This window comes from Protopterus annectens, chromosome 10.part0, assembly GCF_019279795.1.
Source record: "Protopterus annectens isolate FY-2018-M chromosome 10.part0, PAN1.0, whole genome shotgun sequence".
Lineage (NCBI taxonomy): Eukaryota > Metazoa > Chordata > Ceratodontiformes > Protopteridae > Protopterus > Protopterus annectens.
In genome coordinates, this window is record NC_056744.1 from 1,623,244,679 (window position 1) to 1,623,270,168 (window position 25,490).

General features: G+C 37.8%; 1 protein-coding gene across 1 annotated transcript in view; it reads right to left on the minus strand.

Moving 5' to 3' along the window:
* Positions 1 to 25,490, minus strand: part of SEZ6L2 (seizure related 6 homolog like 2) — a 616,191-nt gene that overhangs the window by 94,685 nt on the left and 496,016 nt on the right. Inside the window, exons 11-14 of the mRNA XM_044086316.1 lie at positions 15,058 to 15,254; positions 5,582 to 5,776; positions 2,287 to 2,478; positions 938 to 1,129 (exon numbers count right to left, since the gene is read on the minus strand). Of these exons, the coding sequence (XP_043942251.1) occupies positions 938 to 1,129; positions 2,287 to 2,478; positions 5,582 to 5,776; positions 15,058 to 15,254 (776 nt within the window). The remainder of the gene's footprint in view (positions 1 to 937; positions 1,130 to 2,286; positions 2,479 to 5,581; positions 5,777 to 15,057; positions 15,255 to 25,490) is intronic.

A 25,490-nucleotide genomic window follows, 5' to 3' on the forward strand; every position in this document is an offset into this window, starting at 1 on the left:
AAGAAACCTGAGTTCTACCAGGGAGCCCAGGCCTTACAGCTCACATTAGAGGATGGAGAGGTGAGTAGTTAATAATGCTGTGCCCAATTTTGGATGCAGAAGAAAGGTAGCTCTTCTCAAAGAACCCCACCTGTAGAAGACGGGAATGATGGGTTTTTGTACAAGGAGATCCAGCCCCAGAATACATTCTGTTGTGTGAAAAATGTGATTTTGCACTTTTGGGCCTAAGTTGAATGGGGAGAAAAAAATTGTACATTAAACATTTGAGCGTCCTCTGCAGGAATACACACCATTATTTCTCCCAGCAATGACCAAGAGACAAGCCAGATGTATAGTACAGGGAGTTGTGGACAAAAAAAAAAAAAAAAAAGAATAAAAACACAATAACTAAAATAACTATAATCAACATTCTTGAGTGTGTTCATATAGTTATATATAGCAATGGTATACATATTTCCAAATGCATGTAATATATATCAAGCAGCGCTTTCTTACTCTTTTTATTTGTTATACTTTCCTTAATACATACAATTTATCCTGTTCAATAAGACAGACGTCAGACTGATAACATTATCATTATGATTTAATACATATATTAATTGCTACTCCAATTCTGTTGTGTTAAATGGAATTTCAGGCATGTTTAGTATATTTTCTAGTTTAAAAAATGCAATAATAAATAACACAATAAGGTTGCACTCTGCACACCATCAGATAAATGCTATGTATCCTATCTAGTCTCTGCATTTCCTTACAAAGAATGTACAAATTACTGACTTTGTCATTTGCGATTGTGTACAGCAATGTAAAAGTGACCACAACATCACACACGGATTAATAGGCTAAAATCATTCCTGCAGCTACACCTTTGCACTTATAAACTTATAACATTTCAACAGCTCTTTTTAAGAGCTGGAAAAGAAAAGCTCTTTCTTACCTTTACAGAATGGTGGAGAACTGTTCCATTGTGAGGGATATCCTGGCAAACAGGTGATAGTGACCTCACCAATCAGTTCAAAGCCCTCATAGCAGAAGAAGCGAAGAGATTCTCCTGGCTGGTAATGACGTTTGTACAATGTCTGGTATCCATGGTCAGGGACACCAGGATTTGGACAAGGCCTATACTGGACTGCAATGCAAAACACACAGTGTCAATGCATAAACAATGCCTGAAGATAAATCACAAAATTCCAGTTTATTAAGGTCTGGAGTGCACAACTGTCCTTATACTGTGTTTGCTAGTGCATTTACTATTATTAATCTATTTATACTTAGGTCCGGATTTTTTTTGGCAGTTCTGCCTGAAAAAACTCAGCTGTAAGATTTTAATCTAGACTGCAACCTGTCTGCGTCATGAATGAAGTCACTCAATTATTTGAAACAGTTTCAATTTCCAATCCTCCCCATTTTGCTGTTCCCTCTTCTTCTTCTCTTATTTCTCTTTCTCTCGCTATCTCCTTCCTTCCATTTTTTTGCTCTCCAGATTTTCTGCCTTCTCATACTGACATTTTTTTTCCTCCCTTTCTAATTATTCTCGATTATATTTCTTCTTTGCTTCTCCCTGTCCTTCTGTTTCTTCCTCTCATTTATTTTTGCATCTGTAGCTATGGGCTCACTGATGTCTTCATCTTCAGACAGTATTAAATAATTAATTAAGAAAGTAATTAGCAAAACTCTTGAGTAAACTGCTGCAGTCAATCTTTTTTTAAGCCATAACCTTGACCAAATATGTGTGCAAGCAATCAGCAAGCAATAATTAAACTGACGGATATCTCTTGGGCACTGGGCAAATCATACGGGCTCATGCTTGCAATGTTTATAAGACATGTGAGTGAATGCATTAGTCAGAGTGTGTGCCTGAACCTGCTCCAGATGTCTCTCTTTGTTCATCTTAAATTATCAGTCTTCATTCAAATGTGCCTGTAATTAGGTTTCTTACCCCTTTCTCTCTTTACGCCTGTTTTCAGCAGTTTTACACTAATCTCCTCCCTCTAGCTCTTCGCGACAATGTTGCATTGTTTCATACCATTGTTTTGCACCTTCATTTGAATTTCATTTTCTATGTTCATTTTCCTTATTTGTTTTCACCTTTTTTACTTGCCTGCTCTTTACTTTCACTGGCTCCCTACGCTAGTTCCTTCCCCTCTAGCTTTCCCACATCCATATATGTCACCCTCTTCCCTTCCTTCACCACCTCTCACATATCCTTCCTCTCTCTCACTCTTTATCACATCACTGTTGCAGTAGCACAAAAGGCAGAGGGGTAGGACAAACAGATTTACTCACAGACACATTTTGGTACTCTGTCACTCCATTTGGGGGTGCCCGTGTCCCTGTTGTAGCATGTCAGAGCACTGCTGCCTTCGATTGTGTAGCCCTCATTGCATGAGTATTGAACCTGTGAGCCGATGGGAAAGCGGTGGTCAGACACCATACGTAGTCCATTTGTAATCTCACCAGGGTCGGCACAGTACAGGACTGGAGAACAGTAAAAAAGTAAGATAACAGCTCAGTATGCGATACAAATATAGATAAAAATTAAATTTTCTGTTTATTGTGTGTCATTATATTTTTACCCAATACATTTAACCTGCTCTTTATATCAAATTCCTAAATGGCCGCATTGCCCAAAAGTGACAGTGAGGATAGTTTAGTGGTCTGGATGTTTCGTACACACTGCTAATGAGCTTTATTTCCTCAATTGGAATCCCTCATTTCCACCTTTCTACTTGCAAAAGGTGTAATGCTGGGCAAGGCACTACAATATTAACAGACTTTGCTCCCAAGTCTTCAATGAAAATAACTGCTTATGTATGGTGAATATATCTGGTTAATGCATGAAAAAAAATAATTTAACAGATTATTTGCAGTAGCTGTATATAGTTGCTGGTTTTCATGAATGCAAACTAAACTCCCATTTGTTTGCTTTTTATCTTTTAACTTGAACCAGTGCTGGCTTTGCTACTATAATGAATTTTTGTCCAACATCCCAGTTCTCTTTAATTGAACAGTGAGGCATCTGGCAGAAGCCAGCATAAATATTTATTTATTTGTATTTATCCATTGTTGACTAGGTTAGTCCTACTAGGCTATTAGCCCCTTTTCAGGGGAGACTCAAGGTGGTATTTATACTACTAGAGGAATATGCCAAGGGCATCAGAGAACCTCCCCTGCTCTTTTCAACAGGTGCTGTGGGATCTTTTACATCCAGCTGAGCTGCCACCAACTCAAGCATATGGGACCTCAGTTTAACATCTTATCTGAAGAACAGCACACTCAGTACAGCACCCCACTTACGCTGCACAGCAGTGTTAGTGCTCAGTCTACCTGCTGTGGGAATAGAACCCACAGCCTTCTGCACTAAAAGTGCGTGTGCACCTGTTGTTCCATTAACATGATTACCACTTCTTAGGTTCATAAATTTACAGGTACTTACTAGGTTATTGATCTTTCCCAATACTGATTCCTCCTCTGTCATTCGCTAAGAATTCTGGTACTTATAGTGACAGAATCTTTAATATGTACTTCACTCTACTGATGACCTCAGCTGCAGAGAACTCTATGATTTTTATCTGTTCTCCATTATCTGTGAAGAGTGAACACATTTATTCCCATGAGGGAAGAGAGCTAGGGCAGTTTATGCTGTCTATCCCTTTACATGCCTGCAGGAACATGCAACAATCTTCAGTAGTTGACCAGCTCTGTGGAAGCAGAATCCTACCTCATTCAAAGACTATTCCTTCCATAAGCAGGCTTTCTGCAGTTCCTGTGTGCTTCATTGAGGACACAAGCAGAAATCCTATGAAGTCTTTCATTCATTCACCTTAAGGGAGGCAAGCAAGGCAATTCCACTCTACACATCCCTTTCCCTGACCAACTCACTGGTGCTTGAGTTATCATATGAAACTGGATCACCAGCATTGTGTGCAGATAACTCTCTCTTCCCTTCACTTCTAGGCAGCAGAAGAGAAGTCAGAGATTTGCAGTTACAAAAAATCTAATATGGACTGTATGCTGCTAAGTTCTTAACTACTGCAGCCCTACTCTGAAATCAGTTGCAAGGTATTCTGGGAATTCTATTATGCACTGGACAAACAAGTTGCAAGATATATTTAGAGCAGTCTCCAATTAATATACTCTGAGATAATTTACCATAGCGGCACTGTATTTCCTTTTCCAAGTATCATATCTCTTTCACAGATCACTGGATGGCAGTTGCATAGCAAAAGCATACTTTTCCTTCTATAGCAGCAAGAGATATTTGTCAAGATAAGTGAGGGAAAATTGTTTCACTAAACAGAACCTGATTTTTAGGTTTGAGACTTGAACCTGGGACATCTGGGAATAAACAACAGCTCCTCACTACCCAGCCAGTCCTCTCACTAGTCTTGCCCTTTGCTTTATCTGTATAATGAGCTTAAGGCATCACTATGGAAGCAATACATTCCGAATGGACTTTTATGACTTGGGTAAAAAGGTGCAAATGGCAGATGCTAGGAGATACTTGCAGCTTCAGGTAGAATTTTGCATTCTAACAGCATCATGAGTGCCAATCAATACAAGATCGACCAACAAAGATACAGAGTAGCTGGTAACAGGTGGACAGTGGTCTCACCTTTGATAACCACATCGCCACAACAGTCAGGAAATCCTTCTATGTGGCACACCTCATCACTAAGGGCTTTTCATCCAGAAAAAAGGAGGTCATTGTCCCCCTGTACTCATCCCTCATTAGACCCATTATAGAATACAATGCCCCATTTGGTATGTACCTCTCAAGACATCTGCAACAACTGGAAAGGCCGTAGAAATACCCCACTAAAAGAATTACAGGCCTAAAGCAGATGCCCTATGCTGACCATCTAAAAAAACTCCAACTATACTCTGTCACATATTGTCTACTCAGAGACGATCTGCTTAGCATACAAGGCCATGTCAAACCCAGAGCTGTTGGACATCCTACACTTAAAGAAATCCCAATCCCTCAGAGCCACATGCTCCAGGGATATAAACCTTGTCATCACAATGAACAAAACATGCTGGAGGGATAGGTTCCTGACCCAGAGACTCCCTAGACTCTGGAATAGACTGCCCATACATGTCAAGCAGAGCACCTCTTTGGCCCTCTTCAAAAGGAACCTTGGCGATTGGATGGGAGCTAGGAAATTCACCCCGGGGATTATGTCAGGCACCCTGCTGGACAGGGGTCCAAGGATGTAAATATTGTGGGAAGAAACAGCCAGGGAATTGTTATGGCTAGGCTTGTATAGGCCCTAGGGCCGATAGCCTAGTACCAATCTATGAACCTATGGGTCCAGAGCATTAATTTCTCTGCCAGGTCTTTGAGGGTGATTTACTGATCTATGGTCAAACTTCTAGAACGTGTTTTCTTTTTTTTTGGGGGGGGGGGGGTAGAGGAAAGGAAATCAGTAATGTAACAGAGTAATCCAGAAATTAACACCATGGTATTATGACCATGAAGCAACAGATTCATAAACATATTTTAGCACTGCACTGATGTATACTAAAACACAAACAAACCAAAAATTAATATGTGGTATTATTATAAAAAAATACTCACTTTTCTCACAGGTTGGTGGGGTGTTACTCCATGATAGATCCCACTGGCATGTGATGATGTCAGAACCAATGATGTCATAGCCTGGGTCACACTGATAGGTCACCACTGTACCACGAATGAGATCAGGGTGAGAGGGGGTTTTCCGCCCAAACTGGATCTCTTGCAGATCAGGACACGTATCATTGCGGACCACCTCTGTAGAAGAAAAGGTGAACGGTTATAACTGAAAGCACTGCTCATGCTCTGATAATAGCCCTGTATTTGTCCAGTGTTTAAAGCTAATTCTCCACAATGTCTGGAAGGACTGCAGAATGTTAATTAGGAAAATAATATATATTGGATAGCTACTTATATAGTTAGCCTCTATACTCCAATAAAACATGGTCACAGTATACAGGCTCTGGATTATTTTTTGCCTTATACCTCCCTATCTAACTACATTATTCAGGTTACAAATATTTGTCTAAAATCTATTTTATTTTTGATGGGACACTTTACCAACTAATATGTGGCCAGGCAATGTTTGCTCCATTAACCCTGCTTATGTCAATTTACTATTGGGCCTTTTTGAAGCTGAAAAAATATATTGTCACAATTTTTTTTCTAGCAAATCGGTCATGTCTTATTTTTGCTTCACTGATAATTTATTATTGCTTTGTTAGGTAATAAAGACGGGTTTATGATTTTATGATGGATTTACACAATATGTTTGGAATTAATTTAATTTCTGAGATTCCTCACATACAAATTCATTAATTGGATTTATCTTTATTTAGTCATAATGGTAATGTGGGAACTAGACAATATAGAAAATTCTGTATCCCTCTCGGTTGTCTTCATGGTTCTAGCTGCTCCCCTCACCATTTGAAGCCTACCATATGGTGAAATATTTAGCGGGCCAGCAAACTTGTGGTAATTGGAGTGATTTTTTTTTTTTTTTAATTCTTCAAGTCTTTTGGGTTTCGAATACCATGACGGGAATGGACCCCATTCCTAAGTCAAAGTATGATTGAAGTTCATGAAATTAGTATTGTTTTGATCTTTGATGTCAGCCAGAAGTGCTCTTCGCAGCACCCATAATGTGCCCAGTAATGACTCCTTCTGCAATTCATATGGAATTACATGTATCAGTAACATATCTAAGCTCCTACTCCTGTTGTAAATGTCTGGATATCCTTCTTCCACATTACCCTCATTTCTGCCTCCAAATCTTGGTATTTTATGACTTTGTGTCTCTCTGTACATAAGACACTGGAGTCACTAGGTGTAGCATTTTCAAAGATTGATGCTACTTTTGTCTTCTTTTTATGGACTACTATTTCTGGTTTTCTCGCATCTATTTTTGGAACTGTTGGTAACGGGTGATCTCATGTGATATAAACTTCATCATTTTCTATAATGATTTGTGGCTCATATTTCCAATGTTTTTCAACTAGTATTATAATGTTTGCACAATCCCTAATGTAACAGTCTTGTCACATTATTATGCCTTTCAGTACACAGTCTTTCTGCCATTAGGATATCACAACCAGCAACAATGTGACTGTTACCAATTTGGTTTTACAAAACCTAGATTTGTCTGTTTCTCCCACATGTTCAATGGACTTTGTAAATCAATGTGTATGTTGGACTGCCAATATTAACCTTTCATCTTTTGCTTTAAATTCACCTCTCCTTAACCATTTCGGCATTCGACCCAGATCAACATGAGGTTCTTCCAAGAGTTTTCTATACTTAGAACTATATTTATGCATTTTCCACATTTCTTGCCTTCTCATCTGATCCTTCACCTTATATTTTTTTCTTTTTTTTTGTTTTGGTATGTTCAGTTGCTGCCTGATCTTCATCTACTTCTGGTTTGATTTCCATTCCCACCTGACACAGATGTTTCTGCTAAACTAAGCAGGGAAGTCATCTTAGATTTATTCTCCTCGTGCTTTAAAATTTTCACTATGTTTGGGTTTTTGAGTCAGCAGATGTGTCTTCAGTCCTACAATTGCAGATCTATACATGTAATCAATTTCAAGGAGGCCCATACCTCCTTCAGAAAGGGAAATATACAGTCTTGGTATGCACTGATTTTTATAAATTATTTGATAAGCATGAAGCATCCTTCTTGTTTTCCTGTCCAACTGATCCAACACCTTTTAGGTCAGTGAATCACTGCAAAACTATAGGTTAGGACAGGAATAACAAATTGGTTTATAGCTTGGGTTTTGTTCCTAAATGTCAGTACTGTTTTCAGTATTAATTTTAGCCTTCTAAAATATTCCTTACTAAGTTTTATTGACATTTGTTCATGTCTTACTGTTGATCCTTCATCAATTCCCAAATTTTTATACACTCCCCCTTGCTCAAGTTCTTCTGTATCACATTCCTGTCCCAGGCTGATGTTTTCTTGGTGCTGCAGCTTTCCTGCTTTAAAGGTTGCTTTTGTGCATTTATCAATACCAAAGGACATTCTTATATCAACTGCATCTGATGAACTATACAGTTTTAAATCAACCATGAAAAGAAGATGAGAATCTTTACACTTTGTTGTTTTCTGGAAGCCAAACTGTAGCAATGACCTAACATGTTAAGTAGACAGCTTAATGGCTTAAGTGCAAGGCAAAAGAGCAGCGGTGACAAAGAGTCACCCTGGAAAATCCTCCTTTGAATTTTTATCCCTGGGATAATAGTGTGTCCTTTATCATGGCTTAATAGCAAAGTGGTCTGCCACTGTTTAATGGTCACTGTAATGTAATCAATCAGTGTAGGGTGTATCTTATACATTTTTAAGCACTCTTTTATCCAAATGATTTTTTTACAGTCTATTCATGTAATACTTGGATTCTTCCCCTTTTTACAGTTCTCCATTATAATGTTATTTAACAACAAATGATCCTTTGTTCCATATGACATTCTTCTGTTACCTTTTTGTTCTATTGCCATGATTGAGTTTTCTTCCAAATGACTATAAACTTTGTTGACATCAATTGCAGTATATAGTTTATACATCGTCAGAAGGCAAGTTATTGGACTATAGTTTTTAGGACAGCTTGCAGGTTCACTCTTAAGTAGCAGTACTGTTTTCCTGTTGTTAACCAGGTTGGTGTCTTATTGGGGTGCACATATAAGTAGTTCTTACTCATGGCTCGATCTTCATGTAAAGGTGTTATTACTTTTAGCCAGAAGTTAGGTACTGCATCTGGGCCTGGGGTTTTACAATTAGGAGCTCTTCTTAACTTTGTTTCAATCTCTCTAACCATTACTTCATCCCATTTCGTATCCTGTACATTTAAACTTCTTATTCTTTCTTTTACTTCTTCTATCCATTCAGCATCTTTGTTATGTTCCACAGGATCTTCATACATATTTCTCCAAATTGTATCTATTTCTTCTTTTTTGGTGGTGTTTCAATTTATTTTGTCTTGTTTCCCCAATTCGCTATAAAACATTTTTAGGTCATCAATAAATTGCTTATTTTGTACTTTTCCTCTATATTTATCTGCATATCATCTAAGTTTTTCTGCCTGTGCTAATATTTTTTGTTTATTATTTGTGATAGCATACAATAGAGCCTGGTCTGTTCTGATACTGCACATCGCTTTTATCTCATCTATCTTTCTGAGTATTTTTGTTGTTGAAGACCCACAAATGGTATGTATGAAGGTTTAACAAAATGGCCATTTATTAAATAATCGGAAGTGTTTCTACTTCTTCTAAAAGAAACCTTAGGTTTAGCAGGGATTTCCATAAGGATGTAGAGATGACCATTAAGTGTTCTGTGGTTAGGGGCGTTACTGTTAATGATGCAGCCCATGCTTATTCGCATCATTGCAATTTAAAGTGCCTTGATTTTTTTACTAATAAAGTTAATGTAATGACTTTAACATTAGGAGGTTCACCCTTAAATATAATGATGATATATATTTTGTGGTTGAGTTCCACCTTTCCAGACAACAATTACTTTTTTACCTTTTTGAATTTTGGCCTATATGCATGGAGGGGTAGGGATTTGGCCACTATGCTCCCTGGTATGCCACTATTTAACAATGTAAAGCTACACTTTTTGGTCTGTTCAGCTATGAATCTCTTCGTCTATATGTTGCTTTTGAATGCACTCTTTTGGTTTATCTTTTTACTTAAACAATACCTCTCTAAGGGATTAAAAGTATATACTACACAAGTGGGCATCATAATCCAGAAAATGACATAAATGTAGTGCATGGAGAGCAGTGATTACTCTCTGATATTCGGAAAAACACTAATGAGTTAAGATCTATTATAGTGCTAGACCCAACCTTAACAAAAGTTAAGCAGCTCATGCTTAATGTGTTAAAAAGTCAGGTCTCATGTTAAGCACTCAAATCTGCCTATACTGACCAGCAAAAACAGTGGAAGAATAAAAAACATATTTGTTCCTGCCCGCTGTCCATACTGGTAACATGTCCCTGCCTGACTTCCTCTTATAAACTTAGAATAACATGGTGTGTGTTTGCCTGCATTTTCTAAAGGATGCGAAGTCTAAAACTCAAATCTATATCACTATTTAGTGACTTCAGTTATTCTGTGATTTGTTCAAAAACAAGATTTTATGAGGAACAGACCAAACATATGAGTCAATATTCTGGACATTCTGTGAAAATTTTGGACAGTAGAGAGGCAGGGCTAAATCAGTGTGAACATAGACTGTATTACACTGTCTTTCTAAAAGTGCTTCCTAAGTGCCTTGCAGTTTTGAAAGTTGATAAAACACAGTGTTTTTTCCCTGTTCCCAGTAGAACATGGCACAAATAACTCTCCATACACTGCAAAAAATTATGATTGGGTCTCCTTTAATAATGTGTTCTCAACGTGGATTCCAAGATTCACCTTGAGAGCAAATTTTTTTAAATCCATGACTCAAATACATAATAAAAAGATTATGATCAGCAACCCCTTCATAATCCTCTATGAGGTGATCTGCAAGTGTTAAATTACGTACTTTACTACATAGTGTGCGTGTGTGTGTGGGTGTGTGTGTGTGTGTGTGTGTGTGTGTGTGTGTGTGTGTGTGTGTGTGTGTGTGTGTCACTGCTGAATTTGAGGATTAGAATATGTGGGGATGCCCCATATTCATGGTATAGAAATGTCATTAAAAGTGGACATTTTACTGGTCACTGCTGAATTTGAGGATTAGAATATGTGGGGATGCCCCATACTCATGGTATAGAAATGTCATGAAAAGTAGACGTTTTATTGGTCACTGCTAAATTTGAGGATTAGAATATGTGGGGATGCCCCATACTCATGGTATAGAAATGTCATTAAAAGTGGACATTTTATTGGTCACTGCTGAATTTGAGGATTAGAATATGTGGGGATGCCCCATATTCATGGTATAGAAACTGAGAGGCTTTTTGCTGGGCATTGGAACTTGTGTTTCATATTGTTTTAGTGCAACAAAGTTTACCATCAACAAAAGACTGGAGTAACAATGGTACTGCTTTTACCCCTCTCTATACCAACATCCACCCATAGCCCCTTTTCCCCATTTTTTAACTTGGGGTTAAGGTGTCACATCAGCAGTAACTATCATGTAGAGCTAATATTCACACCTCTATACCAATACCATTCTTAAAAAAAAAAAACGGGGAAAATTTGTTTAAATCACTTTAAAAATGTATTTTATTCTTGGTGCATCAATGCTTTCATTTTTATCTGGGATGGCAAAAGTAAAGAACTGAAAAAAAGTTTACTGAATTTGTAATCTCTACCACTTCTTTCTTGAAGTTCACTGCAAAACGGTCCAAAGGGATCATTAAATTTTTATATAATAATTGAAGGAAGGATGTTTTAAATAGGTGAATCACTTTCACTGTGTTATGTAAACTAACTCTTAGCAATGCTTACCTGCATGCCTCCATGAAACTAGAAGCGTTGAGGTAAATGTTTTTTAAAAATGTTTTTATTATATGTTCAAAATGAACATTATTAAAGATTAAGCAGTAAGAATTTCCAAATTAGTGCCAGATAACAACATGTTTCTTGCTAGAACTTTCAGTCTCAGTTTTTTGTAGGCAGAGGGTACAATCCCCAGGGAGGAGAAAACAATACGCAGTGCAGTTAAAATACTTTGTAATGCCCCCCCCCCATTTTACGTTATAGCATTAATGACACAAATAGCATTTAAGAGCACTGCCAGTAAAATGATGCAGACAGTGCACTATGTGAACAGAAATCACGCATTTACATTAAATTACAGCAATGAGCCCAGTGAAAGTGGAAGTGTTTAGTGCATTAATCTGAATATTATGAAAAGCCATAATGACATGTTCAGATGGCCGGCAATCATTCACTTTTGCTTATAAAAAGACATAAATATTAGGACTATTTTAGTGAATGATGTTACACATTTTAACATTATTGCACACAAATAACTGGGTACACATGCCTGCAGATTTGGACATCAGTACAGATATCTATAAATGTTAGCCCTATATAAGGCTTATGAGTTATGACAGGAGTACCGTCCAAAAAACTCAAATTGTACCGCAGTTAGGATGGCCTATTTGGTTTTGTGCAACAACTGTAATGCAATTTATGTGGACGAAAGAGAGAGAGAATGTTATATCAAAATTACATAAGCATTTCCAAGCCATAAGAAAGAATGCAAAAACACCTTACTTTGGTATTCAGCTGCTTGTGACTGAGTTTGCAAATTTAATTTTTTTATCACAGATGGTATAGATATGGAGGGCCCCTATTAATTATTCAAATGTTTTAAAGTTCGAATGTCATATGGTCGACACCATATGATCGAACTTTAAAAAGTTCGAAGGTGAAAAGCAACGGGTCCGTACGGCACAGAATGGGAAAATTTCCCTTTTCTGCACTGAAGTGTAATCTCGGAGTTGGTATATTTAAGTAGGGGGATTGTGAGGGGGTCACAGCCCTCCACCTGGGGGGGGTGCAGGGGGGCTTGCCCCCCTGTTCAGAGCATTGAGGTAATTTTTTTTTAAAAAATGTTTTTATTATATTTTTGATATTTCAAACTTTACTCATATGTTGTCGAACATATGAGGTTCGAAGTTTTGAAACTTTGAATATATAATATAGACCCAGCTATGAATTGGGGGGGGTGATTTGTCAACTTTGCTTGAATCAGAATGGCAAGTACAATTAAATACCACTATTTCTCTAGGCATTACTGAGTAAGTCTCAATCAAGAGTATAATATAATTTTCAGGCAGCTAAACTGAAAGCTTTTATTTAGTACTCCCTATGATTTGACAGCAATTTTGTTCCATTTCTTTTTTAAATGTGTGGTTATTTATTCATTGCATAGTGTGTTTTGTATTCCACTTTTTCATTCTAATTCTTTCATGTTTGTAATTAGCCAGATGCGATCACATTTTTAAAGCAACAATATTTAATTTTAACTTCAGTGAACGGTCAGCTCGAAAGATCTCCTGAGAAAGTAAGACAGAAGCATTCGATATGATTAAATCATGTCTTATGACTCAGTGTATTGTTTGTTCTTAGATTTAAGTGAACTATTTTCTGAATCTGGCATGGTTTCAGCAAGTTAAAAGTGAACTATATATAAAACAAACACAAATGAGCACGCACACAGGTACATACGCGTGCACACACACACACACACACACACACACACACACTCACACACACACACACACACACACACACACACACACACACACACACACACACACAGACACACACACACACACACACACACACGTATAGTGTGGTGCATGTGACAATAAATATCCTCATGTTGTACAAGCTAAATTGGATCTTTTTAACCATTTTGTTTTTATACATTTGCTGTAATGTTTATTCCACTGTTTATGACCTTGACTGATCAATTGGACTAGTTTGCTTTTTACATACTGTATATCTATTTTAATATAGCATCTGTATCACTGCTTTGTTTTTGTACCGTACTTGATGTCAGATACACACACACACACACACACACACACACACACACACACACACACACACACACACACACGTATAAAGTGTGGTGCATGTGCAATAAATATCCTCATGTTGTACATTGTTTTTGTACATTTGCTGTAATGTTTGTTCCACTGCTGTTGGACCCCAAATACATTTGTGACCTTGACTGATTAACTGGACTAGTTTGCTTTTTACATACTGTATATCTATTTTAATATAACATCTGTATCACTGCTTTGTTTTTGTACCGTACTTGATGTCAGATACACACACACACACACACACACACACACACACACACACACACACACACACACACACACACACACACACACACGTATAAAGTGTGGTGCATGTGCAATAAATATCCTCATGTTGTACATTGTTGTAACCATTTTTTTTTTGTTTTTATACATTTGCTGTAATGTACCGTACTTGATGTCTCCTAGACTCCTAAGTAACTCTCCCATTTGCCTGTCACACATGTATTTTTTTTAGCTGCCCTCATTTGTTACAAGCCCATACTACCACCTGTCTTCAGCCAGAATGCCACATGTAATGGTGCATCTGTAGCAGACTCCAAACAGCCATTGTCCATGAGTTAACCATTCCATGCTCAGGTCATTAGTGCAGTATATCCTTCAGCACTATTGGCAAGGACAGCAGTGGAGCAGAAGTGAGCTGGCTAATGCTGCAGCTCTACTTCAGTGTGTGTGTGTGTGTGTGTGTGTGTGTGTGTGTGTGTGTGTATGTGTGTGTCTGTGCGTGCCTCCATGTTTTGGCATTACTGAAGCAACTGGTACCCTACCCCAAGATAGATAACTTGGCCACTCATTCTCCCATTCCATCCCCCAAGGTGTTTTTTGGATATGGGTTTAAAGATTGAAACTAGGTCACCAGAAGTGCAGTTCAGTATCCTGTCTACATCACGGAGTTGTCCTTTTTGTACAGCTCTATACTATGTATCCTATAAGTCTGACATTCAGTTTTCTCTTCCCTTTTGAGACATATGTAGGTAGGTAAACATAGTTTAAGTTTAGCATGATTACTTAGTTAAAAAAGTAACAAAATAACACTGAAACACCTAAATTTAAACTTGCAGCTCCATAGCATTGCATAATCAACCCATTTGCACAGTGGGTCACTGTGATTCAAGCTAGTGATTCAAGCAGTCTCAGATTTCAACAGCATAAACACAGCAGCATCCGGTGCCACCTGAAGTCATCTTCTCAGGCTATAAGTAGGATAGTGTCAACACCCAGTACATTGTTGAATTGGTGGTCAAATGAACAGCCTTATAGTACACTAAACTGAACATCAGCAGATATTACTAGTGATGTTTAAACCCACAGCTCTGAAAGCACCAAGTTCAATTCCATAGAACAGCATTGTATCATTATTCAGAGTCTGAGTGCCCAAGTACAGCAGGTCAGACATTCAATTGATTAGTGTGCTAACTAACTACATTTGCAGGGTGACTTTCTGCTGTGCCTGGACTCAGACTGTAGTTTAGTAAGTCTTACCTTTGAAATGTATGATGAACCCCTGGCTCATGCCAAAGAATGGATCATTTGCATCAGACTGGAACTGAATTGCGACATCGGCTGCTGAGGAGTACAGCTGCAGGCGCTGATGAACACCCATGTACTGTCCGAGAATGCGGGCAGTGAGGTCATCCCCATCATACACTGTCAAGCTGTCAGTCTTACGAATATTCAGGCTAGATATGGAAAAAATAAATAAGGAAATCTAGCTTCAAGATTTGAGGTCCCAGCAAATCAAATCAAAAATATACACATAGAAATAACAGCTCAGCAAAAACATTTTTTTTAGTTTCTCACAACCACACGGTTCGGCTTTCTGTGCAGTTATTGAAATGGACTTGAGTTCACTGGTGGTGTAAAAATGAATGCCTTCTGAAGACCTGTTCTGTGCTTCAGTTTGCTGCCACAGGTGAGGAAAGCATGATTTACTGGTTAATTCAGTGTTACTCTTTGTGCTGCAGGTTTCTTTTGTGGGTACAGCCATAACTCCCATTTACATGGAGCCATACTTCATTTCTGACTGCAGCCCCCCCACACACACGCATATACACACACACTGATTTACTGCAGATTTTAAGAACTTCTTGATTTCTCTAGGCTTAGATAGTAACATGACTTGGCATTTTTCTCACTTAACCCTAACTGTTAAAACAACATGGGTTAGGGCCCCGCAGGGCCTGGTACATGATACCAAGTTAATGGCAGTATCTGTAGTCTACCTTCATCTGTTTTCATCCTTCCTCTTTTGTTTTTTGTGTGATTTTTGTGTCTCTATTTTTTTTTTTTTTTTTTTTTGATACTACAGTTTTAGGGTAACTATAGTTCAGGAATCTGGATTTTCACCTTCAGCTGGCAAAGCAGAGTTCTGGTACCCTGATATCTCCTGCTTTGGGAAGAAGTGGTAGGAAGAGGAAGACTGTCCCTTTGCACTGCAGGATAACTCACTGGTTGCATTCAAGCAGGGTATGTCCTGAAAGGATTAAGTACACACCTGATGGTTGGCACTCAGGCTTACAGAAGCATATACTATCTCACTTGGGAGAACAGGATGCATCATGACTCCATATCCCCTTTGAGAGACAGGCATACATGGAAAATAAATGTGCATAAGGAAGGAATAAAATTCAGAAAATTTGGTCAGGATCAGATTGCAGCTAAGCGACCCCATATGCTTCTTAAGGATAATGTTGCAGTTTTCTCTGGAGACTAGAAGCGTTTGATAGTACAATGATAACCAGACAAAGACTGATTGACTGCTTGTGGTAAAGATCATGTTATAGTTTGGACAGATTGATTAAAGATAGTTCAGGTGCACTGAGACCTGAATGCATAGGAAGAACTGTTAAAGCTAAACTACCACCTGGAGAACCCAGACAATATACACTACCATGTTGTCATGTGTGGTCAGGATCACTTGTGTATGTATGGGTCTACTTTAAAATGTCAACTTACCATTTCATCGATGTTCAAAACAGCGAGACAAAAACATCAGAAGTTTATAATCACGGACTCCTGGAACATCGTATTTCCTCTCTGGGAAAGTAACCACTTGACCACCAATGATAACATCACAAACAGAAACAAATTACACCCACCGAAGTGGGGGACTTTGCCCTCCACACCCACCCTACTTAAACATACCAACTCTGAGATCGCACTACAGTGGAGAAAGAGCAAACTCCATCATGATGGCCAAGTGGTTACTTTCCTGGAGAGGAAATATGATGTTCCTGGAGTTCGTGATTGTAAAATTCTGATATTTTTCATCTCGCTGTTTTGAACGTCGATGAAATGGCAGGTTGACGTTATAAAGGGGACCCGTATATATATATATATATATATATATATATATATATATATATATATATATATATATCTGGAGCTGGTTCATTTCACCGAAAGCACATTTCACTGAATTTCATGTCACCAAGACCAAATCGATGAAAGCACATTTCTCCGAACACTCATTTCGCCGAATTTCATTTCACCAAAAATGATAGTGGCAGTGTATATGCCCTTTTCCCCACTGTAGTAAAATCCTGGAGTTAGAATATATAGTTGGGGAGTGGGGGGGCACAGACCCCCACATTGGGGGGTGTGAGAGGCATAGCCCTCCACCTAGCTTGTTTTAAACTATGCAGTTTCTGTTAAGTGGGTAAGTACTTTTTAATCAGACTCTATATATATATATATATATATATATATATATATATATATATATATATATATATATATATATATATATACACACACATATCTATATATATATATGTATGTATATATATATATATATATATATATATATATATAGATATATATATATATGTAGTTGGGGGGGGTTGGGAGGCATAGCCCCTACCTAGTCTGATTAAAAAGTACTTACCCTCTTAACAGAAACTGCATAGTTTAAAACACGCTAGGTGGGGGGGGGCTACAGCCTCCACACACCCCAGTGTGAGGGGCTGTGCCCCCCACACATTCCCCAACTATATATTCTAACTCCAGGATCGCACTACAGTGGGAAAAGGGCACATACACTGCTACTACTATTTTTGGTGAAATGAAATTCAGCAAAATGAGTTTTCGGCAAAATGTGCTTTTGGCGATTTGGTCTTGCTGAAATAATATTCGGTGAAATGGGCTTTCAGCGAACTGAACCAGACCCATACACACACACACACACACACACACACACACACACACACACACACACACACACACACACACACACACACACATAAAATATACTTGGATTTTGGTGTCCTGACTTTTGGCCACTGAGGATGTGCATTTGGAACTCTGTTTTAATTCATACATAAGTCAGAGCTATTGATTAATGAGATTGACCAAACAGTTAGTCACAGATAAGTTGCCACATTCTATCGTAGACATTATCTTTATGATTTTATGCTCACTGCTTGATGATCATAATGCATCATAATGCATTATTTAGCATGTATAATTTAATGAAAAATAGTAACATTTCAAACCATTTATGAAAGATTATTTTCCAGAATTCCTAAGAAAATATTTGTTTTAGATTAAAGTATCAGGTTTGGTATCACCATATCTTGTTAAGTGTAGAATGTACTTGCAATATTCAGTCTCACAAATGTTCTTTAATGTTCTTAAAGTGTTTATTTTTGTGGGCTGAAACATATTAGTGTGATGTCCTGTCGTTTTTTTTTCTGTAGGTTGAAAGGTACATAATGGTTTACTAGGGGACAAATGCTATTTGAGTTATCATGAAACCTAAGTTCCATAAATTCTGCACTGCTTGCAACACAATTTAAAGAATAACTGTGGCAACCACTGATGGCTATGTCACCACCATCAAAATAGCATGCAAGTATTAGAATGATATTAGCTTTTTAATGTCATATTATTTAGGGCAGTGTAATAAGATTTACAGTTGTATAGTCAAATATGTAATGTTATAACATGTGGGTCTATATTAAAATCTCGAAGCCTGACAATATCGAATACGATATTGTCAACATGAGAATACCAAAAGCGCACTACATCAAACGTTTAAACTGAAAATCTCCGTAGGGGGAGATTTCCGTTTACTTCAATGTAGTGCATTCGCGGAGTTGGTATATTTAAGTAGGGGGGTGTGGAGGCACAGGGGAGCTTGCCCCCTGCCTACACACTATTTAGTGTTTTTTTTTTTAATCTTTTTTGGTTTCGATAGTTTAAGACTTCGATCACTAAAGTTCTATCTTTAGTGATTCGAAGTTTTAAACCTTTGAGATTATAATATAGACCCATAACATGTTGCTGAACAGCTGATGCTCTATACTGCAATATAACTTAAATATTCAGAGTTCATACAGGTAACTGCATATCGCTGTCCTGCTCGGAATATCAGTGTTAACTCACGTTAACTCACACTATAAAGTGTAATACAAACTAATAACGTGAACTAAGCTGCAGTACTCGGAGTCTTAAAGCACTGAGCAGTATAAAATGGATTTCTTGAACTGAGTTTAATATATGATTCAACTCACACACTAAACACTCTGGCGTCTCGGCACACAGCCTTCCAGGAGTAATACAAACACTCAAATGTAGAACCTCTTATATAATCCATTAATCAGCACTAATTACATAACAATTGTTTCCAATTAATTTCCAAATTTAAACCTACAGGCAACAAAGTATCATACTTTAAAATATAAATAGATTATTTATAGAGTAGTTTCTCTTTAGCACTGCATATTTCACCAACTTGTACATATATTTATTCCAAAACACAAACCTTTAATAGAGAAAGTCACTGTTGTGTTTTTCTTTAAAATGCATAGCTATGTTGCTTTCAATTTTATACTTTTTATATGTCCCTAATATGTTCTTGGAATCTGATTTTAAATTTCCTTTTGCATTCCCCTATATAATACAAATTGCAAGGATACCTTAGGGCATGTATAATGCTCTCGCTGTCACAAGAAAATCTGTCAGAAGGGGAAAAATGGACACCATTTATTTTACCAAAACTAGGGACAACATTACAACATCCACTGCATTCTCCACATGGAAAAGTGCCCATTAAAGATGGATTTAAATAAACCCTTTCATCAGGAGAACTAAAAAGAATAGAAGTTAAAAAGTCTTTTAAACTTTTGCCCCGTCTGTGGGAAATAAAACGGTAATTAGTGACAAGATTACCAAGTTTACCATCTTTAATCAGAAATTCCCAACAACTACTTAATATATTACTTATCTCACTACTAAGACTATTACAAACTGATACAAAATACACTTTCTCCTTCATTTCATTTATATTCATGTTATGAACCTTATTTTTACACTAATGTTTTTAAGTTGGGCTCCCACCCCTATTCTCTGTGAGACTACCCTATACAAAGATTTTTTACTATATCATATTTATAGCTTCTACCAATGAACATTTTAAACGTACTTATACATTCCACCACAAAATCATCCCAGTTATTACAAATTTTATCAATTCTAAAGAACTCTCCATAAGGAAGAAATTCCAAAAGATGTTTTGGATGAAAACTACCTCCATGTAGAAAATGATTACTATTTGCAAATTTCCTATGGACAGATGTTCCTATATTACCATTGTCCATACCCTCTAAGACTAAATCCAAAAAATTCACTTTTTTACCATACTGTATTCCATCAAAACCTAAGCCATATATATTTTTCTCTAATTCTCGATGGAAGCTACTGATGTGATTTTCATCACCTTTACATATAAAAATGAAACCATCTGTGTATATATAGTAACCAATAACATGGCACACACAAAACTGTGCTTGTACAGATACTCTAATTCGAAAAGGGCCATCAGCAAGTTGGCATAAATGGGGGCAAAAGAAGCAAAAAAAAATTTAAAATCAGATTCCAAGAACATATTAGGGACATAAAAAAGAATAAAATTGAAAGCAACATAGCTATGCATTTTAAAGAAAAACACAATAGTGACTTTCTCTATTAAAGGGTTGTGTTTTGGAATAAATATATGTACAAGTTGGTGAAATATGCAGTGTTAAAGAGAAACTACTCTATAAAGAATCTATTTATATTTTAAAGTATGATACTTTGTTGCCTGTAGGTGTAAATCTTGAAATTAATTGGAAACAATTGTTATGTAATTAGTGCTGATTAATGGATTATATAAGAGGTTTTACATTTGAGTGTTTGTATTACTCCTGGAAGGCTGTGTGCCGAGGCACCAGAGTGTTTAGTGTGTTTTTTTTAAAACCTTTTTCAATATATGATTGTGCCTGTTTTCCTAAATGGTATCATTTCTCAGTTTATGAACTGGGCCAGGTATAACCAAGTCATCAGTTCAAGTAAGAAACATACAAGAAAGATGACAGTAAACTTGTTGTGTCCAAATGTTATTTGTGAAGTTAATGAGCAAAAATTAAACTTTTTTGTCCAAAACTTTCCATGAAGTAGAAGTTGAATCATCTGCAGAAGCTGATGCATCTTTGATTAGTATCAGTAACACAACAGATAGCACATACTTTTGGTGCAGAAGGCTGGGGGTTCTACTCCCATGCCAAGTAGATCAATTGCTGACACTGTAGTGCATTATAAAGGGGTGCTGCACCCTTGAGTGTATCATCTTTTGGATGAGATATTAAACTGAGGCCCCCCCTGCAGTGCAGCATAAGGAGGGTTCTGCACCCCTGACTGTGACATCTTTTGGATGAGATATTAAACTGAGGCCCCCCCTGCAGTGCAGCATAAGGAGGGTTCTGCACCCCTGACTGTGACATCTTTTTGATGAGATATTAAACTGGGGCCCCCCCTGCAGTGCAGCATAAGGAGGGTTCTGCACCCCTGACTGTGACATCTTTTGGATGAGATATTAAGCTGAGGCCCCATCTGCCTGAGTTTGTGCTAAGTAAGGTGGATGTCAAAGATTCCACTGTACCTTTAAAAGAGTAGGAGAAGTTCCCTGATGCCCTGGCCAAACGTCCCCTGAAAAGAAGCTACTAGTCTACTGAACTAAGCTGGTCAACAAAGAATAAATAAATAAAGCAGAATTCATATAGGTTTTAATAAACTGCATTAGTGACAAAATCTGAAAACCTCATTTTTCTGGTCATCACTGCAGCTGCATCATCAAAAGTTCGATCCAAATGTCAACAAAGGATTGGACAGCACTTAAAGTAGGGGCAAAGACCCTCCACTATGGACTTTCTATGACAAAAACATTCTTGGGACTTTTTTTCAAAATGTGCCCTACGTCATGGATGTTCTAATTGCTCTGTTACTTTGTTGCTGGATCTTTACAGTTCAGTGAAGGTTGGACTTTCCATGTTGGAACAATATAAAACTGGTGCTAATGCATCATACTTTGGGCAGTCTGTGAGCATCAACCCCCTTTTGACAGTCCATGGGCACATATCGTTTGACCATTCTGTGAGTACTGCTGCTCTTTGTTCATAGGTTCATAGGTCCATAGGTTGGTACTAGGCTATCAGCCCTATGGCCTATACAAGCCTAGCCATAACAATTCTCTGGATATTTCTTCACACAGTATTTACTTCCCTGAACCCCTCTCTGTCAGTCTGTTTTACTATTTTATCACTGTGTTCATATCAAATTGCATTCTCTGTAAAATTGTTTACAGCTCATCTAAATTATTCACCAATTTTGTCTTATTTAATAATATTGTTATTTTGTTTTGTTAATAAGTTCCTGCTTTGTCATTAAATTTCTGCATGAATGTTTGATGATTAAGAAGAATTCCAGAGATATCAGATAGAATTATTCAATATGGTTTGACTAACTGTATTTTTCCTTTCCATACTCACATCCCTTTATATTCAATTAAGTTTTTGCCAGCTAGAAAAACATTCATGGCCACACCTGCTACCTTTTCTCAAATACTTGTCTTTTCAACTTCTCCTTTTTCTCCATACTCACTAAACCACAAGGAGAAAATTCGTTTACATAAATTAGCTTAACCATGGACTCTACGTGACAAGATGCATTCTCTTTTTCCCTCTAATTAGATCAACCATTATCTCACTGCTGCTCTCTGTCACAGTTTCATCCCCTCTCTCTTCATGTATACAAAACTAATACCCCTTGTAACAGTCAAACTATTCCCCTTAACTATTTTCACTTTCCCAATTACTTTCCTGCACAATCTTAAACGAGACAATACATTCGTAGTTTCTCTACAACTAATGTATCATGCTATATTATGTTGTCATCTGACTTCACCTATTTTTAATATTTCCAGAGTTAAGCTGCCTCTATGTTTCATTATTTTAATTGTTAGAAATTGCAGGTAAAATTACAGTCCCTGGGATTCACGAAGATTACGTGCAAGAATAACATGGTGCCGACCATGTCCGTGCAGAGCAGCAGCTCGCCTTGCAAATTCATGAAGGTGCACTGCTCTAGTCTTAAACAAACATGGTCTGTGTGTACAAGCGCAGGGGGTCTGTCTGAGGGCAATGCTCTCACAATACACATGCCCCCTGCACTTGAGAATTGCCGAATGGCAATGTAAAATGAATGAAAGTCCCCATGGACACTTTAGTGTCTGTGGAGAAAATAACAGACAGCCTACCTCAGAAAAACACACATATATGGCAGAATGTACACATTCTGCCATATATGTGTGCACCATACACCAGAAAAGAAGTGCAGTCTGGTAAAACGGCAGCATGACATACTGCATACCCCTTGCAAAATACATGCTAATGTAAAGCCTGTTATTCTATCAATGTTGAAATCAACGAATCAACTGTAGTAAACCACCAGGAACAAAATTGCAATTTCCAATAGAAAAAAAGACTCACAAAAGTAGAAGCACTTGATTTATTAAACAGGATAAAGGCTTTCAGGATGTACCCTTCCTCAGTTATCTTTGATAACTGAGGAAGGGTACATCCCGAAAGCTTGTATTCTAGTCTATCAATGTTCTAAGTTTCTAACAGCAGTATTTAAAATATATTTCTTATTTTTTTTTCCTGTGTGCAATGAAGATTAAGTGTAGCTGTGCAGGATTGCCTGTCATACAGCATAGCAGAGTTTAAACATCTAAAGAAGTTAAATAGAAATATACAGAGTACAAACAGTGAAACTGGAATAGTGTAGCAGTTAGAGCATTTGCCTAACATGCAATTAGTCATGGTTCGAGCCCCACAGTAGTCCATACATTTTCATATGTGAAACACAACTAAAATGTATTTTTCATTAATAGGTAGTGAATATTATCATGTATATGTTAACCAGGGTAGTGTAGCAGCCCCAAATGTGTGGTGTCAGTGAAATTTAAAGTTTAAGCAAGATTTAGCATAGCTAAGCGGATTTGCACACTGATAAGCAGGGCTTAACATCTACCCCTTTAAGCAATGGCTATCTTTGCTAAGCGGGTTTGCCCGGTGCTTAGCTTAGCAGTTTCAAAACTGTCCAATCACGGCAAAGGGTGGGAAATTAGCCCTATTTAAACCTTGCAGGTGGGAATACAGCTCATAACCAGTTGTTGTTCCCCACTGTAGGCACTATGGCTGGTGTAGGTGAAGATGTGCACTTTTGGGCACAGTGCTAGGGCATTCAGGAGTCCAGGGTCATGGTTGGATTCCTCATTAAAGACCATGAAGGGTGACTGCTGCAGAACCAGTACCAGGGCTCCCAATACAAAGCTGAGACCTGGGACCATATTGCCTGAGATCTCACCACTGCCACTGGCATCCCTCGGACTGGTGAGCAGGTCTGGCACCACTTTGCTGACTTGAAGTGGAGGAAGACGGACCTTTTGGACTAGTGGGTCCTGATGCCCGGGCAGGGAATGCTCCAGCCGTGTGTAAGTATTAGTCAAAATAAGTGTTCTCCAAAGTCCAGCCTGTGTAAGTGATGGATAGGTATGCATAAATGTTTTTTCTTATCTTCTGTACAGCTGCAGATGAGAGGGCTGTGAACTTGGAAGCCCACACCAGCAGGCTGCTAAGGCTGCATCATGAGGCTGGTGAGTAACAATCTAGCTGGTATTATTTAGGGCAAATAAACAAAACTTAGTAGAATGTCACCTTGAAGTATTTAAAAACGGGTATGATTTTTAATGACTGAAGAAGCCAGTAGGAGAGTAATAGTGACATACAGGTTATATATCAATAAAAGTGTAAGTACTTGTCAATAAAAGTGAAAACCCCAGACTGGTTGTGTTTACTCTGGTATTGTATGACTTGAAATGTTTCATGCACGAAGATCTGATATCAGAATAGTAATGTAGTGTTAACCACTGTTTTCCACACTGTGCTATGTCAAAAGGTGTGTATAAGAATCTATATTTAAGAATGCTGTAATCACAACATCAGATTGTACAACCAAGAGAGAATTAGACAGAAAGCATTAAAAAAAAGGCAGCAGTTTCTTAATAGCATGTTCTGATGAAACACAGACTTGTATATTTTAGCAGAAACACCCACGGTTCAAATCCTGGGAGTGGTAGTAAGCTGTATGCATAATTTCAACTAGGATTTTGTGAATATGTGTAGAAACAGTCAGGTAGTGTCAACATAAATTCCCTCCACAGGTCTTCAGGTAAGAGAAGGTGTAAAGTAGCTATAAGAAGGCTGTAGTTATACTGTGTCCAACACCCACAGTCCAACCCCAAGGCTGCAAATGACAGCAAGATAAGTACATACACCAAGTGGTCTCCCCCAAGAAATGTTCAAAAGTGTCATGCTGTCACAGCTACCAGTCCCTGCTACCAACAACCAGGGTGACCAATAGAAATCAAGGCAGAGTATAGCAGTAGCACACACACACACACATACAGTATCAGTGCACATATGTAACCCTGACTATGTGAATATGGGTAGAAACAGTCAGGTAGTATCAACATAAATTCCCTCCATAGGTCTTCAGGTAAGAGAAGGTGTAAAGTAGCTATAAGAAGGCTATAGTTA